The sequence below is a fragment of the Hylobates moloch genome, unplaced genomic scaffold (genome assembly GCF_009828535.3).
Source record: "Hylobates moloch isolate HMO894 unplaced genomic scaffold, HMol_V3 SCAFFOLD_20, whole genome shotgun sequence".
Lineage (NCBI taxonomy): Eukaryota > Metazoa > Chordata > Mammalia > Primates > Hylobatidae > Hylobates > Hylobates moloch.
Window position 1 is genome coordinate 44,534,307 of NW_026652295.1, and position 14,809 is coordinate 44,549,115.

At 42.3% G+C, this 14,809-nt stretch overlaps 1 protein-coding gene and 1 long non-coding RNA gene across 8 annotated transcripts in view; one reads left to right on the forward strand and one right to left on the reverse strand.

Moving 5' to 3' along the window:
- LOC116460195 (uncharacterized) overlaps window positions 1-14,809 on the forward strand; it is a 101,508-nt gene that overhangs the window by 54,098 nt on the left and 32,601 nt on the right. The window lies entirely within an intron of this gene.
- RCAN2 (regulator of calcineurin 2) overlaps window positions 1,192-14,809 on the reverse strand; it is a 290,327-nt gene continuing 276,709 nt past the window's right edge. For all 6 annotated transcript variants that reach the window (XM_032141129.2, XM_032141127.2, XM_032141130.2 and 3 more), the window contains one exon: window positions 1,192-3,740. In XM_032141129.2, coding sequence (XP_031997020.1) covers window positions 3,580-3,740 — 161 coding nt within the window. In that variant the 3' untranslated portion in view covers window positions 1,192-3,579. The remainder of the gene's footprint in view (window positions 3,741-14,809) is intronic.

The window sequence follows — 14,809 nt, forward strand, 5'->3', positions numbered from 1 at the left end:
TTCACGCCATTCTCCTGCCTCAGCCTCTCCGAGTAGCTGGGACTACAGGCGCCCGCCACCACGCCCAGCTAATTTTTTTGTATTTTTAGTAGAGACGGGGTTTCACCGTGGTCTCGATCTCCTGACCTCGTGATCCGCCTGCCTCGGCCTCCCAAAGTGCTGGGATTACAAGCGTGAGCCGCCACGCCCGGCCAACTAGGGACATTATTGTACAAGTATTTTGATAGATGTGAGCACTCGTATCTGCTAGTGCATGCCCTGGAGTGAATTGCTCCCAGAAAGGCATGTTAGCTTTAGCACATATTATCAAACAGTGCTGTGAAGTGGCAGTACCAGTCGACACTCCACCAGTGGTGCATGACAGTTCCACTTCCTTCATATCCTTACCAGAACTTTTTATTTCCCCAGACTTAATTTTAGTCATTCTGATAGATCTGTGTAGTATCTCTGAGATTATCATTTGCTTTTGTCTGATAAGCAATAAAATTGAGCATCTTTTGAATGCTAATGGGTCATCTGGGTATTTTGTGTATGTCTGTGTGTATGTGAATTGCCTGTATGAAGTGCCTTTGAAATTATTTTGATGATCAAAGAAATGGATTGTCTGTTTTCCTTATTTGTAGGGTTTTCTTTTTACATTTTGGATATAATTTATTTTACAACTACATGTGTCTCAGATATCCTTTTCCAGTCTGATGCTGTCCCTTTTCATTCTCCTGATACCCGTCTGATGAACAGAAGCTCTTCATTTTAATGGAATCTAATGTATTAATCACTTAGATTATGATAGTGCTTTTTTCCTGAATAATAATTTTTTTGCCAACTCAGTTCTCTTACAGTGCTTTTAACAAGAGAATAGAGTGGGAAGACGTTAAAAGAGGTTTTTAGTATGCTTGAAATGGCTTTTAGGACCAAGATGTTGAAACATGGCAATAAAACAGGGAGCTCTCCCAGTTCCTCTTATCAGAACCCAACCCAGCCCTCCAGGCCCTGCTCAAATTCCCCTTCCCCCAAGAGAGGGCTGCCAACCAGCTTCCCCCACTTTCAGGAAGAGCCTAGGTATATGGGTTAACCCCATATGTTGGGGACTTCTTAGCAAAACTCTAGGTTGAAATGCACTCCCCCACAATTACCCCTCAAGAATACTCAACTCAGGTCGACAACACAGAAATTACACCACGTGGACAAAGAGTCATTCACCAGATATATTTGAAGTCTAAGCTCTTTGAGCTATACACGTGCACAAATGATTCAGTTGGTGGAAATTTTCCCCTTCCCCTTCATTGTTAAACTTTTCAAACTTAAAATAGTGCTAAAGAGGATTGCATAATGTGCGTCATGGAAATGCTGAGGCGATTCTGACTTTCACAGTGCTAGGAGGTTCCCTTGCAACACTTCAAGGAGCCTTTCCATTTCTTATCGTTCTCCTAGGAAAAGCACCTCTTTTCCCCCTCCCCAAATCCAACCTAGTGAAAGAATTACTTTATCTGAGACAGGTTAACATTGACACAGTGCAGTAAGTTTTACTAAGACTAACTCCAGAGGCCATACACTTCATTGTGTTTCTTTTATGACTACACAGAATGGTCATTTCAACTTTTACTAAGTTGTTAAAAATTTCAGATGTGTCTTTTAAAAAACATTTAAAAATCATTTTCAAACATTTCTCTCATCTAGATTTCTTTAGAGCCTGCATTCTGGAAATTCAGGATAGCTTAAAAAGTCAAGTCAAATGAGAAGAGTCAGCTTTGAAAGCCTGGCTGCTGCAGTGCTCTGCATCGGAATAGCTGAGCCTACTATTTCTTCCACTAGAGGACACTATTTCTCCACTACTAAGTCTGTAGTCTTTCATCATCAGTGAAAAACCAAAAACCTCCACGGCAAAGGAAAGTCAAAGCATATGCTTATTGTACACTCCTCAGATTTTATTTTTAAAAGGAGTTTTCATTTTCCTTATGGAAACTCAGGATTTTACAAGCAATGCTCTCCTCAGTTTCATCTGTACTGTGTCCAGTACTATATTGCTATATTCACAGTAAAACGGACTTTAATTTCTGAGTGATCAGTCTATGTTTTAAGTTTCTGATGAAACTAACATACACCTTAGTCAAAAACCACAACAATCCCTCAATCTGTTTGCTGTGTTATTGTTCTTGTGTGTTTTTCTGAGGCTTGGGTAATGAAAGTACTTCCCCACTCCATTGTAATCTGCATTTGCATCTAAAGTAATTCATTAATGTACAGGAGTAGATGAGGCCTGGCACATATAGCAGAAGGTAATGGTTCTATAGGTGTATCTTCTGTAATGCACTTTGGGCTAGAGAAATAGAAAAATCACACGTAACAAAAACAAATAACTTTTTTGAGCACACAGGCATTGCGTGAGTAGGACCGGCATACATGTAGCTATCATCCTTCCCCATTTTAACATGCTCAGCTGCTGCTGCATTCTAGAGATTTAGCTTCATCCCAATAATCTACAACTGACACTTGCATCTTTATTTAAAAACAAGTGGTCTTGATAGCAAAGATGTTGGCTAATCATGTATATATTGGCATTAGATGTTTTGTGTCCTTTCAAAATTCAGCATTATCCTTACTAGAGTGTAATATTATGAGTATCTGTATTAGTATATGAAGGCATTCATAAGCAATGCACATTATGTTTTGAAGCAGCTAACGGTTGAACAATCACTAAATAAAAAACATCCAGATTTTAAAAGCACAGCTGAAACATTTGTACAAATATACAAAGAGAGAAAACAATCATTCAGACACCATGAAACTTTTGTAATAAATAGGTTTGTCTGAAATCGGTCTCTATCACCCTGGACAAGCCTCCCCAACGAGGCTGGGAAAGTTCTACAGGGGAGTGGTGTTCGAAATCTATTGAGGAATATCTTTGGGGCCAAGCTCAATTTTGCCTCCAGGAATTTCAACAGAGCTATGGTGTATTGACTCACATTAGTGAATATAACCAGACTTGTTGAGCTGGAATATTCTGATCATTTTCCTAATCTAGATAGGACATGGCTGGATGCTGACAATCTGTGAGTTATAGGATATCCTCAAATCATGAAAATAAATGCTGGTGATCATGCACGTCCTGGGAATGTTGGGATGCAGAGGACTGAGTGAGACCAGATAGGGATATCTCATGCAGTCAAAGTCAAGTTTACATATGGTCCTATTTAAGTGGCCAGGAAAGAACAACGCACACACGTCAGGACTGGGACTGAAACAGCTCACAAACAACACAGGTGCTATTTGTCACTGATGTCTCTGGCTTGGATCAACATGAGAGAACAAAGATGTAGGCTGTGCTGATTGTTTAATAAGAAAATACTATTTTTTTCCCTAGAACCTTCTAAATAATGGGTTATACTTAATGGGTATGATATGATCAGGAGACATATCACCTTTTCCTAGCCCTTTTGTCCGAGAGGCTTGATAACAAGGAAGGAATCTCAAACAACCAAACACCCAGGAATTTAAAGGCAATTTTGTTTTGACAAACAACAGGGGGAAAAAGCATGATAAAGAGGAGACGGCTATTATCGTCGAGGCGGAGCAGGCAGCTCAGTTGGACACGGAGGGTGGCAGGCCAGGACGCCGAGTTTGGATGATTTTTGGCTTTGGGGAAGTCTTTGGGTCCTCTTCTTCCTCTATGTCACTGTCGCACACGTGCACGACGACACTTGGGGTGGACTCAGTCCCTGCATGGAGCTCATACTTCTCTCCTGAAAAGCAAGAAAAATGGAAGTGAGGGGGGGGGATTTCAAAAGAGATCCTGGAGAAGGGTCTGCTTAGGAAATGAGAGGAGCATTTCCCAGGGTCTCAGGAAGCCTGTGATCTTATGCAGGGATGACACAGCATGTTGGCAAGTGGAAAGAGATTAATTTCCTCATATCCTGGCTCTGCCACTTATCAACTGTGCAACCCCAAACAAGCCACTTAATACCTCTTAGCCTCCACATCATTTACCGTAAATTTCAACATGGTAATACCTCCACTCTGTAGGATGGTGGCGAGGACTGGATGGACTTGGCAGTTAGTTGTATTAGTTTCTCTTTTATTTTCCAACCTTGCTGCTAGTGTTTGAGCAATCTTGGGCCAATCACTTCACTTCTTTTATCTTTTGAATATGGTAGTTTCTGAGTTCCCCTCCAGCTCTACACTTTTTACAGCCAGAGCTTCTCCAGGATGGAATGAGGTGGGGTCATCACGTGCCCAGGATTCAGTGGTTACTGGGTAACTGGGTTGGATGACCATCAAGGCCCTTTCTAGTTCCAAGTGTCTACATTCTTGACTGGCTGATATTACAGTCAAATTGCTGTTAGCTGACTGGCTTTCTGTCTTTCTGTTGCTTCAGTAGATGTTTCTTGAGCATCTCTCATGGTCTCTTGCTATTCATAAAGGCTACAAGGCAGAATAAAAAGTATTTGTGCCTTTCACAAGTGCACAGTCCAGTGGAGATATGTGGAGACAGAGCATATCACAATATAAAATGGTGAGCACTACAGTGGCAATGTATGCTAAGGACTATGGCATCAAATGGTAAGTAACTCTGAAAGGCTTCCTAGTGGACTGGCAGCTGATCTGGGTCTAAAAGACAAGCAGAAGACCTCCAGGTGGTGGGGTAAGAGGAGGGGGTATTCTCAACCTGCATGCTTGTAAATTTTCAACTTCATTGTTGACATACTCATCTTAATCCTCTCCAGACATCCCATCCTTCACTTCCCATCTTTCATGGATCAAAAGAAAAATCTTCCAAAAACAGTAACTCCCAGATATCCTCCTGGTTAGTGGCTCTCTAGATCTCACAAGTATAAATTTTTTAGTCTAGCACAGAAGACCCTGCGTAATCTCTCACCAGTCTTTTCCATCACTACCTGCATCAGTTCCTTCTTTGTTTTGGTCAAACTTGTTTATCTGTTGGGCCCTAATCATGACAGCTACATTCTTAGGGCCACCAAACTAGCTACTTTTACTTGGCATAGCCTCACTTCTCCTCCAGAGTTCCCTAAATCCTGACCTTCTTCCAAGATCAAAGCCAGACACGATGCAGCCCAGGAATCTGCTATTCTCAGTCTTACAAGTGCCTCCACCGGATGGCTGGAGCAAGTATTGTCAGTTTCAGTGACAGGGCACTAATTATGTGCTCCTGTGCACATCTTGGTAAGCCTTAATGGTGCAAATAGCAAACTTTCACAAGGTACAGTTTTATTTTATTTTTTATGTTTTTATTATACTTTAACTTCTAGGGTACATGTGCAGAACGTGCAGGTTTGTTACATGTGTATACATGTGCCATGTTGGTGTGCTGCACCCATTAATTCATCATTTACATATCTCCTAATGCTATCCCTGCCCCCTTCCCCACCCCATGACAGGCCTCGGTGTGTGATGTTCCCCACCCTGTGTCCAAGTATTCTCATTGTTCAATTCCCACCTATGAGTGAGAACATACGGTGTTTGGCTTTCTGTCCTTGTGATAGTTTGCTGAGAATGATGGTTTCCAGCTTCATCCATGTCCCTACAAAGGACATGAACTCATCCTTTTTTATGGCTGCACAGTATTCCATGGTGTATATGTGCCACATTTTCTTAATCCAGTCTATCATTGATGGACATTTGGGTTGGTTGCAAGTCTTTGCTATTGTGAATAGTGCCGCAATGAACATACGTGTGCATGTGTCTTTATAGCAGCATGATTTATAATCCTTTGGGTATATACCCAGCAGTGGGATGGCTGGGTCAAATGGTATTTCTAGTTCTAGATCCTAGAGGAATTGTCACACTGTCTTCCACAAAGGTTGAACTAGTTTACAGTCCCACCAAAAGTGTAAAAGTGTTCCTATTTCTCCACATCCTCTCCAGCACCTGTTGTTTCCTGACTTTTTAATGATCACCATTCTAACTGGTGTGAGATGGTATTTTATTGTGGTTTTGATTTGCATTTCTCTGATGGCCAGTGATGATGAGCACTTTTTCATATGTCTGTTGGCTGCATAAATGTCTTGTTTTGAGAATTGTCTGTTCATATAGTTTTCCCACTTTTTGATGGGGTTGTTTGATTTTTTTTCTTGTAAATTTGTTAAAGTTCTTTGTAGATTCTGGATATTAGCCCTTTGTCACATGGGTAGATTGCAAAAATTTTCTCCCATTCTGTAGGTTGCCTGTTCACTCTGATGGTAGTTTCTTTTGCTGTGCAGAAGCTCTTTAGTTTAATTAGATCCCATTTGCCAATTTTGGCATTTGTTGCCATTGCTTTTGGTGTTTCAGTCATGAAGTCCTTGCCCATGCCTATGTCCTGAATGGTATTGCCTAGGTTTTCTTCTAGGGTTTTTATGGTTTTAGGTCTAACATGTAAGTCTTTAATCCATCTTGAATTAATTTTTGTATAAAGTATGAGGAAGGGATCCAGTTTCACCTTTCTACATACAGCTAGCCAGTTTTCTCAGCACCATTTATTAAATAGGGAATCCTTTCCCCATTTCTTGTTTTTGTCAGGTTTGTCAAAGATCAGATGGTTGTAGATGTGTGGTATTGTTTCTGAGGGCTCTGTTCTGTTCCATTGGTCTATATCTCCGTTTTGGTACCAGTACCATGCTGTTTTGGTTACTGTAGCCTTGTAGTACAGTTTGAAGTCAGGTAGCGTGATGCCTCCAGCTTTGTTCTTTTGGCTTAGGATTGTCTTGGCAATGTGGGCTCTTTTTTGGTTCCATATGAACTTTAAAGTAGTTTTTTCCAATTCTGTGAAGAAAGTCCTTGGTAGCTTGATGGGGATGGCATGGAATCTATAAATTACCTTGGGCAGTATGGCCATTTTCACGATATTGATTCTTCCTATCCATGAGCATGGAATGTTCTTCCATTTGTTTGTGTCTTTTTTTATTTCGTTGAGCAGTGGTTTGTAATTCTCCTTGAAGAGGTCCCTCACATCCCTTCTAAGTTTAATTCCTAGGTATTTTATTCTCTTTGAAGCAATTGTGAATGGGAGTTTAATCATGATTTGGCTGTCTGTTTGTCTGTTATTGGTGTATAGGAATGCTTGTGATTTTTGCACATTGATTTTGTATCCTGAGACTTTGCTGAAGTTGCTTATCAGCTTAAGGAGATTTTGGTCTAAGATGATGGGGTTTTCTAAATATACAATCGTGTCATCTGCAAACAGAGACAATTTGATTTCCTCTTTTCCTAATTGAATACCTTTATTTCTTTCTCCTGCCTGGTTGCCCTGGCCAGAACTTCCAACACTATGTTGAATAGGAGTGGTGAGAGAAGGCATCCCTGTCTTGCCCCAGTTTTCAAAGGGAATGCTTCCATTTTTTGCCCATTCAATATGATATTAGCTGTGGGTTTGTCATAAATAACTCTTATTATTTTTGAGATATGTTCCATCAATACCTAGTTTATTGAGAGTTTTTAGCATGAAGGGCTGTTGAATTTTGTCAAAGGCCTTTTCTGCATCTATTGAGATAATCATGAGGTTTTTGTCTTTGGTTCTGTCTATATGATGGATTATGTTTATTGATTTGTGCATGTTGAACCAGCCTTGCATCTCAGGGATGAAGCCAACTTGATCTTGGTGGATAAGCTTTTTGATGTGCTGCTGGATTTGATTTGCCAGTATTTTATTGAGGATTTTTGCATCGATGTTCATCAGGGATACTGGTTTAAAATTCTCTTTTTTGGTTGTGTCTCTGCCAGGCTTTGGTATCAGGATGATGCTGGCCTCATAAAATTAGTTAGGGAGGATTCTCTCTTTTTCTATTGATTGGAATAATTTCAGAAGGAATGGTACTAGCTCCTCCTTGTATCTCTGGTAGAATTTGGCTGTGAATCCATCTGGTCCTGGACTTTTTTTGGTTGGCAGGCTATCAATTATTGCCTCAATTTCAGAGCCTGTTATTGGTCTATTCAGGGATTCAACTTCTTCCTGGTTAAGTCTTGGGAGGGTGTATGTGTCCAGGAATTTATCCATATCTTCTAGATTTTCTAGTTTATTTGCGTAGAGGTGTTTATAGTATTCTCTGATGATAGTTTGTATTTCTGTGGGATCGGTGGTGATATCCCCTTTATCATTTTTTATTGCATCATCTATTTGATTCTTCTCTCTTTTCTTCTTTATTAGTCTTACTAGTGGTCTATCAATTTTGTTGATCTTTTCAAAAAACCAGATCCTGGATTCATTGATTTTTTGAAAGGTTTTTTTGTGTCTCTATCTCCTTCAGTTCTGCTCTGATTTTAGTTATTTTTTGCCTTCTGCTAGCTTTTGAATGTGTTTGCTCTTTCTTCTCTAATTTTTTTAATTGTGATGTTAGGGTGTCGATTTTAGATCTTTCCTGCTTTCTCTTGTGGGCATTTAGTGCTATAAATTTCCCTCTACACACTGCTTTAAATGTGTCCCAGAGATTCTGGTATGTTGTGTCTTTGTTCTCACTGGTTTCAAAGAACATCTTTATTTCTGCCTTCATTTCATTATGTACCCAGTAGTCATTCAGGAGCGGGTTGTTCAGTTTCCATGAAGTTGAGTGGTTTTGGGTGAGTTTCTTAATCCTGAGTTCTAGTTTGATTGCACTGTGGTCTGAGAGACAGTTTGTTATAATTTCTTTTCTTTTACATTTGCTGAGGAGTGCCTTACTTCCAACTATGTGGTCAATTTTGGAATAAGTGCAATGTGGTGCTCAGAAGAATGTATAGTCTGTTGATTTGGGGTGCAGAGTTCTGTAGGTGTCTATTAGGTCCGCTTGGTGCAGAGCTGAGTTCTATTCCTGGATATCCTTGTTAAATTTCTGTCTCATTGATCTGTCTAATGTTGACAGTGGGGTGTTAAAATCTCCCATTATTATTGTGTGGGAGTCTAAGTCTCTTTGTAGGTCACTCAGGACTTGCTTTATGAATCTGGGTGCTCCTGTATTGGGTGCATATATATTTAGGATAGTTAGCTCTTCTTGCTGAATTGATCCCTTTATCATTATGTAATGGCCTTCTTTGTCTCTTTTGATCTTTGTTGGTTTAAAGTCTGCTTTATCAGAGAGTAGGATTGCAAGCCCTGCTTTTTTTTTGTTCTCCATTTGCTTGGTAGATCTTCCTCCATCCTTTTATTTTGAGCCTATGTGTGTCTCTGCACGTGAGATGGGTTTTGTGAATACAGCACACTGATGGGTCTTGACTCTTTATCCAATTTGCCAGTCTGTGTCTTTTAATTGGAGCATTTAGCCCATTTACATTTAAGGTTAATATTGTTATGTGTGAATTTGATCCTGTCATTATGATGTTAGCTGGTTATTTTGCTCGTTAGTTGATGCAGTTTCTTCCTAGCCTCGATGGTCTTTACAATTTGGCATGTTTTTGCAGTGGCTGGTAATGGTTGTTCTTTTCCACGTTTAGTGCTTCCTTCAGGAGCTCTTGTAAGGTAGGCCTGGTGATGACAAAATCTCTCAGCATTTGCTTGTCTGTAAAGCATTTTATTTCTCCTTCACTTGTGAAGCTTAGTTTGGCTGGATATGAAATTCTGGGTTGAAAATTCTTCTCTTTAAGAATGTTGAATATTGGCCCCCACTCTCTTGTGGCTTGTAGAGTTTCTGCCGAGAGATCCGCTGTTAGTATGATGGGCTTTCCTTTGTGGGTAACCTGACCTTTCTTTCTGGCTGCCATTAACATTTTTTCCTTCATTTCAACTTTGGTGAATCTGACAATGACGTGTCTTGGAGTTGCTCTTCTTGTGGAGCATCTTTGTGGCATTCTCTGTATTTCCTGAATTTGAATGTTGGCCTGCCTTGCTAGGTTGAGGAAGTTCTCCTGGATAATATCCTGAAGAGTGTTTTCCAACTTGGTTCCATTCTCCCCGTCAGTTTCAGGCACACCAATCAGACATAGATTTGGTCTTTTCACATAGTTGCATATTTCTTGGAGGCTTTGTTCATTTCTTTTTACTCTTTTTTCTCTAAACTTCTCTTCTCACTTCATTTCATTCATTTGATCTTCGATCACTGATACCCTTTCTTCCACCTGATCGAATCGGCTACTGAAGCTTTTGCATGTGTCACGTAGTTCTCTTGCCATGGTTTTCAGCTCCATCAGGTCATTTAACATCTTCTCTGTGTGGTTTCTTCTGGTTAGCCATTCATCTAATCTTTTTTCAAGGTTTTTAGCTTCTTTGTGATGGGTTCAAACTTTTTCCTTTAGCTTGGAGAAGTTTGTTATTACCGATCATCTGAAGCCTTCTTCTCTCAACTCGTCGAAGTCATTCTCCATCCAGCTTTGTTCCATTGCTGGTGAGGAGCTGCGTTGCTTTGGAGGAGAAGAAGTGCTCTGATTTTTAGAATTTTCAGCTTTTCTGCTCTGGTTTCTCCCCATCTTTGTGGTTCTATCTACCTTTGGTCTTTGATGATGGTGACGTACAGATGGGGTTTTGGTGTGGATGTCCTTTCTGTTTGTTAGTTTTTCTTCTAACAGTCAGGACCCTCAGCTGCAGGTCTGTTGGAGTTTGCTGGAGGTCCACTCAAGACCCTGTTTGCCTGGGTATCACAAGCGGAGGCTGCAGAACAGCAAATATTGCAGAGTGGCAAATGTTGCTGCCTGATCCTTCCTCTGGGAGCTTCACCTCAGAGGGGCACCGGCTGTATGAGGTGTCAGTCGGCCACTACTGGGAGGTGTCTCCCAGTTAGGCTACTCGAGGGTCAGGGACCCACTTGAGGAGGCAGTCTCTGTACTCAGATCTCCAACTCTGTGCTTGGAGAACCACTACTGTCTTCAAAGCTGTCAGACAGGGATGTGTAAGTCTGCAGAAGTTTCTTCTGCCTTTTGTTCAGCTATGCCCTACCCCCAGAGGTGGAGTCTACAGAGGCAGGCAGGCCTCCTTGAGCTGCGGTGGGCTCCACCCAGTTTGAGCTTCCTGGCCGCTTTGTTTATCTACTCAAGCCTCAGCAATGGTGGAAGACCCTCCCCGCCACCTGGCAGTTTGATCTCAGACTGCTGTGCTAGCAGTGAGTGAGGCTCCGTGGGCATGGGACCCTCCAAGCCAGGCACGTGATATAATCTCCTGGTGTGCCGTTTGCTAAGACCACTGGAAAAGTGCAGTATTAGGGTGGGAGTGACCTGATTTTCCAAGTACAGTCTGTCATGGCTTCCCTTGGCTAGGAAAGGGAATTCCCTGACCCCTTGTGCTTCCTGGGTGAGGTGATGCACCACCCTGCTCCATGGGCTGCACCTACTGACAAGCCCCAGTGAGATGAACCTGGTACCTCAGTTGGAAATGCAGAAATCACCCATCTTCTGCGTCACTCATGCTGGGAGCTGTAGACTGGAGCTGTTCCTATTCAGCCATCTGGGAACCTCTCTCCAAGGTACAGTTTTAAATTCTGGGTGCTCATGTTAGGGAATGAGGAGCACTGATAATGCAATAAATATCAAAGCTCTTCTAAGTGATGCTGGGAAGGATGTAGACATTCAGAGTTAGCCATTGTTATTGGTTGAACTGAGTCCCCTCAAAAGATGTTGACATCCTAACTAACCTCCAGTAGCTGTGAAAGTAACTTTATTTGGACATAAGGTCTTTGCAGATGATCAAATTAAGTTGAGGTCATTAGGGTGGGCTCTACATCAATATGACTAGCACCCTTATAGAAAAAGGAAGTTTGGACATTGACATATACACAGGGAGAATGCCATGTGAAGATTGAGGTTATGCAGCCATAAGCCAAGGAACTACCTAAAGCTAGGACAGGCCAGGAACAGATCCTTTCCTGACACCTTCAGAGACAGCATGGTCCTGTGTACACCTTGACTTGAACTTCTAACTTCCAGAACGGTGAGTCTATAAATTTTTGTCATAAATTCCACTTGGTACGTGGCATTTTTTTTTTTTTTTTTTGAGTCAGAGTCTTGCTCTGTCGCCCAGGCTGGAGTGCAGTGGTGTGATCTCAGCTCACTGCAACCTCTGCCTCCTGGGTTCAAGCAATTCTCCTGCCTCAGCCTCCCTAGTAGCTGGGATTACAGGTGCACGCCACCACGCCTGGCTAATTTTTGTATTTTTAGTAGAGACAGAGTTTCACCATTTTGGTCAGGCTGATCTCGAACTCCTGATCTCAGGTGATCCACCCGCCTCGGCCTCCCAAAGTGCTGGGATTACAGGTGTGAGCTACCGTGCCTGAAGATTTGTTGCACTTTGTTACGGCAACCCTAGCAAACGAACATAGCCATACCCTGTTGAGAATGTGCTCATTCAGTTAAGAGTCAGAGAAGTCTCTATTAGGCACCTCTTGCCCTCGACATCCTGCTGTATAGAGTAAAGGCTTTCCTGGGTGAGGGCAGCAAATATTTCACAGAAATAGAGTGTTACAACTCCAGCATTTCCCTGGATATTGATAGTACAGAGAAATAGAACCAGCCACAGCCATTGAAGTATGGCTGATATGACTCTGTATTTAAAGTCTAGAAGTGGTGAAATCATAGGTAGGGAGAACTGCATCAACAAGCACTGAATCTCTGATACAAGCGAGCTGACGTGGCCCAGTCTGATACAGGAGAAGACAGTGACAGGAGCAGGGATACAGGGGAGAGCCAGGAAGGAGATGCCTGCCTGATCACTCATGCTATTCTTTGCTATCCCGCCTTGAGGAGCAAGAATTGATAGCTGGCACTAACCCAGCCATGCTGTAATCCATGGGGAAGTTGCATACTACACATATGCGGTGTAGTGCTGTATGTATTGATGCTAAGTAAGGTTCACCTAATTGTGTGGGTTCTGTTCTCCCTAAAATATTTTGGCATTTTAATCCATGCCCCCAGGTAAACAGATAATCTGCAGACATTGCTAAGGAGAGAAATCTACAACAAACCAGCTTTATCTAAGGGTTGTATCAAAGGCTCTGGGTCAGAGTGGGCAGCTCTGGTTGGGGGTGGCTCTGAGCAGTGGTTCTTAAACACTGACAATTAACTGGGAGTGCTTGTTAAAAAAAAGTTTAGACCGGGCGTGGTGTCTCATGCCTGTAATGCCAGCACTTTGGGAGGCTGAGGTGGGCAGATCACTTGAGGTTGGAAGTTCAAGACCAGCCTGGTCAACACGGTGAAACCCCCACCTCTACTAAAAATACAAAAATTAGCTGGGCATGGTGGTGCATGCCTGTAGTCCTAGCTACTGCGGAGGCTGAGGCATGAGAATCACTTAAACCCAGGAGGTGGTAGTTGCAGTGAGCCGAGGTCATGCCACTGCACTCCAGCCTGGGCCACATAGCAAGACTCTGTCTCAAAAAAAAAAAAAAAAAAAAAAAAAGAGTTTACCAGTACGGTGATGCAAACCTGCAAATTCTGATTTAGTAGGATCTACATGTATACCCATCAGCCCTAGGTGCTTCTCAGTGCTTCTGTGTTTGGGTGGCGACAGTTACAAGGAACTCCCAGCAAGAGGCTGTGGCCCCATGAGGATACTGGCACACACATAATGTGCCCCCTCCCTTCCTCCATTCCACATATTTTTTTGCTGGAAAATGGTAAATGGTAACAGTGCAGGTAGAGGATAATGGAGGGACGGAAGCTGAGAATGCATAAAGGAAAGGAGGTAAGGGATCCTGGATGGCTTCTCTGGCGTTCCTAGCCACCAGCTCCCATTCATCTTTGGTGTTCTCATCATTGTTCAGGAGAGAACATCAAGTCACTCAAAGTTCCACAGTGAACAATGATTGAGTTAACTGCATCCAGGGTTTCTCAAATTTTGTCTTTCCTTCAGGAACTTCTTGCAATTCTGAATGAAAGACACTATCCAAAGAGAGACAGAGAAAGAAATGTTTGCTGAGTCAACAAATTTGGTGGTGATTCTTGTTTTTGTGTATAGGATTTCTTTTAAGTTCTTACATTTGCAGGGGAAGCCCCTTTTGAAGAAACACTGGTGGCCACTGTAGTTTCATTCATTGCTCTGTGGATGGGGAGGGCATTGATGAAGGGGCGATGGACTCTGTCATCCTCAGATGAGGAATAGAAAGGAATCTACGGCAGAGACCCAGAACCTGGGGTTGAGGTGAGGGCAAGGCTCAGGCCAGAGAATTCAGAGAACTCAGACACCCTTCCCCTTTTTTCATCTGTTAGCAAGAAGCTGGCCATTTTAAAGAAATTGTAATAAAACACACCTAACAAAGCTAGGCTTTTGATTAAACCTTTTGTTTTCCCTGGCCTGGATGAAGAACATTTCTTTTTATTTTTGAGATGGTGTTTTGCTTTTGTTGCCCAGGCTGGAGAGTGCAATGGCGCGATCTTGGCTCACCGCAACCTCTGCCTCCTGGGTTCAAACGATTCTCCTGCCTCAGCCTCCCGAGTAGCTGGGATTACAGGCACCTACTATCACACCCAGCTAATTTTTTGTATTTTTAGTAGAGACAGGGTTTCACCATGTTGGACAGGCTGGTCTTGAACTCCTGACCTCAGGTAATCCACCTGCTTCAGCCTCCCAAAGTGCTGAGATTACAGGCGTGAGCCACCGTGCCCGGCCTGAAGACACTTCTTTTGCAATGCATTTACCACTTCAGAAGTGGTTGCTTTCCTCTCAGAATAGGTGTGTTGGGGGCACACTCAGAATGGGAGGGCAAGCAGGGAGTCCACTCTGTGTGCAGGGTGCAAAGCAACTTCCACGTCAACTTAATACCATCAGATTGCTCAGTAGTAGAGATATTTTATTGCTGTGATCCCATTAACTCTGACATTGCACTGTTCTATTCTTGGACACTTTCTTACTATCGAAAGCCAGCAAAGCTTAACAGCTGCTGAGAGCTCACAAAATAAAAAGAAATAGCTTTAGTCTTGCTGGATT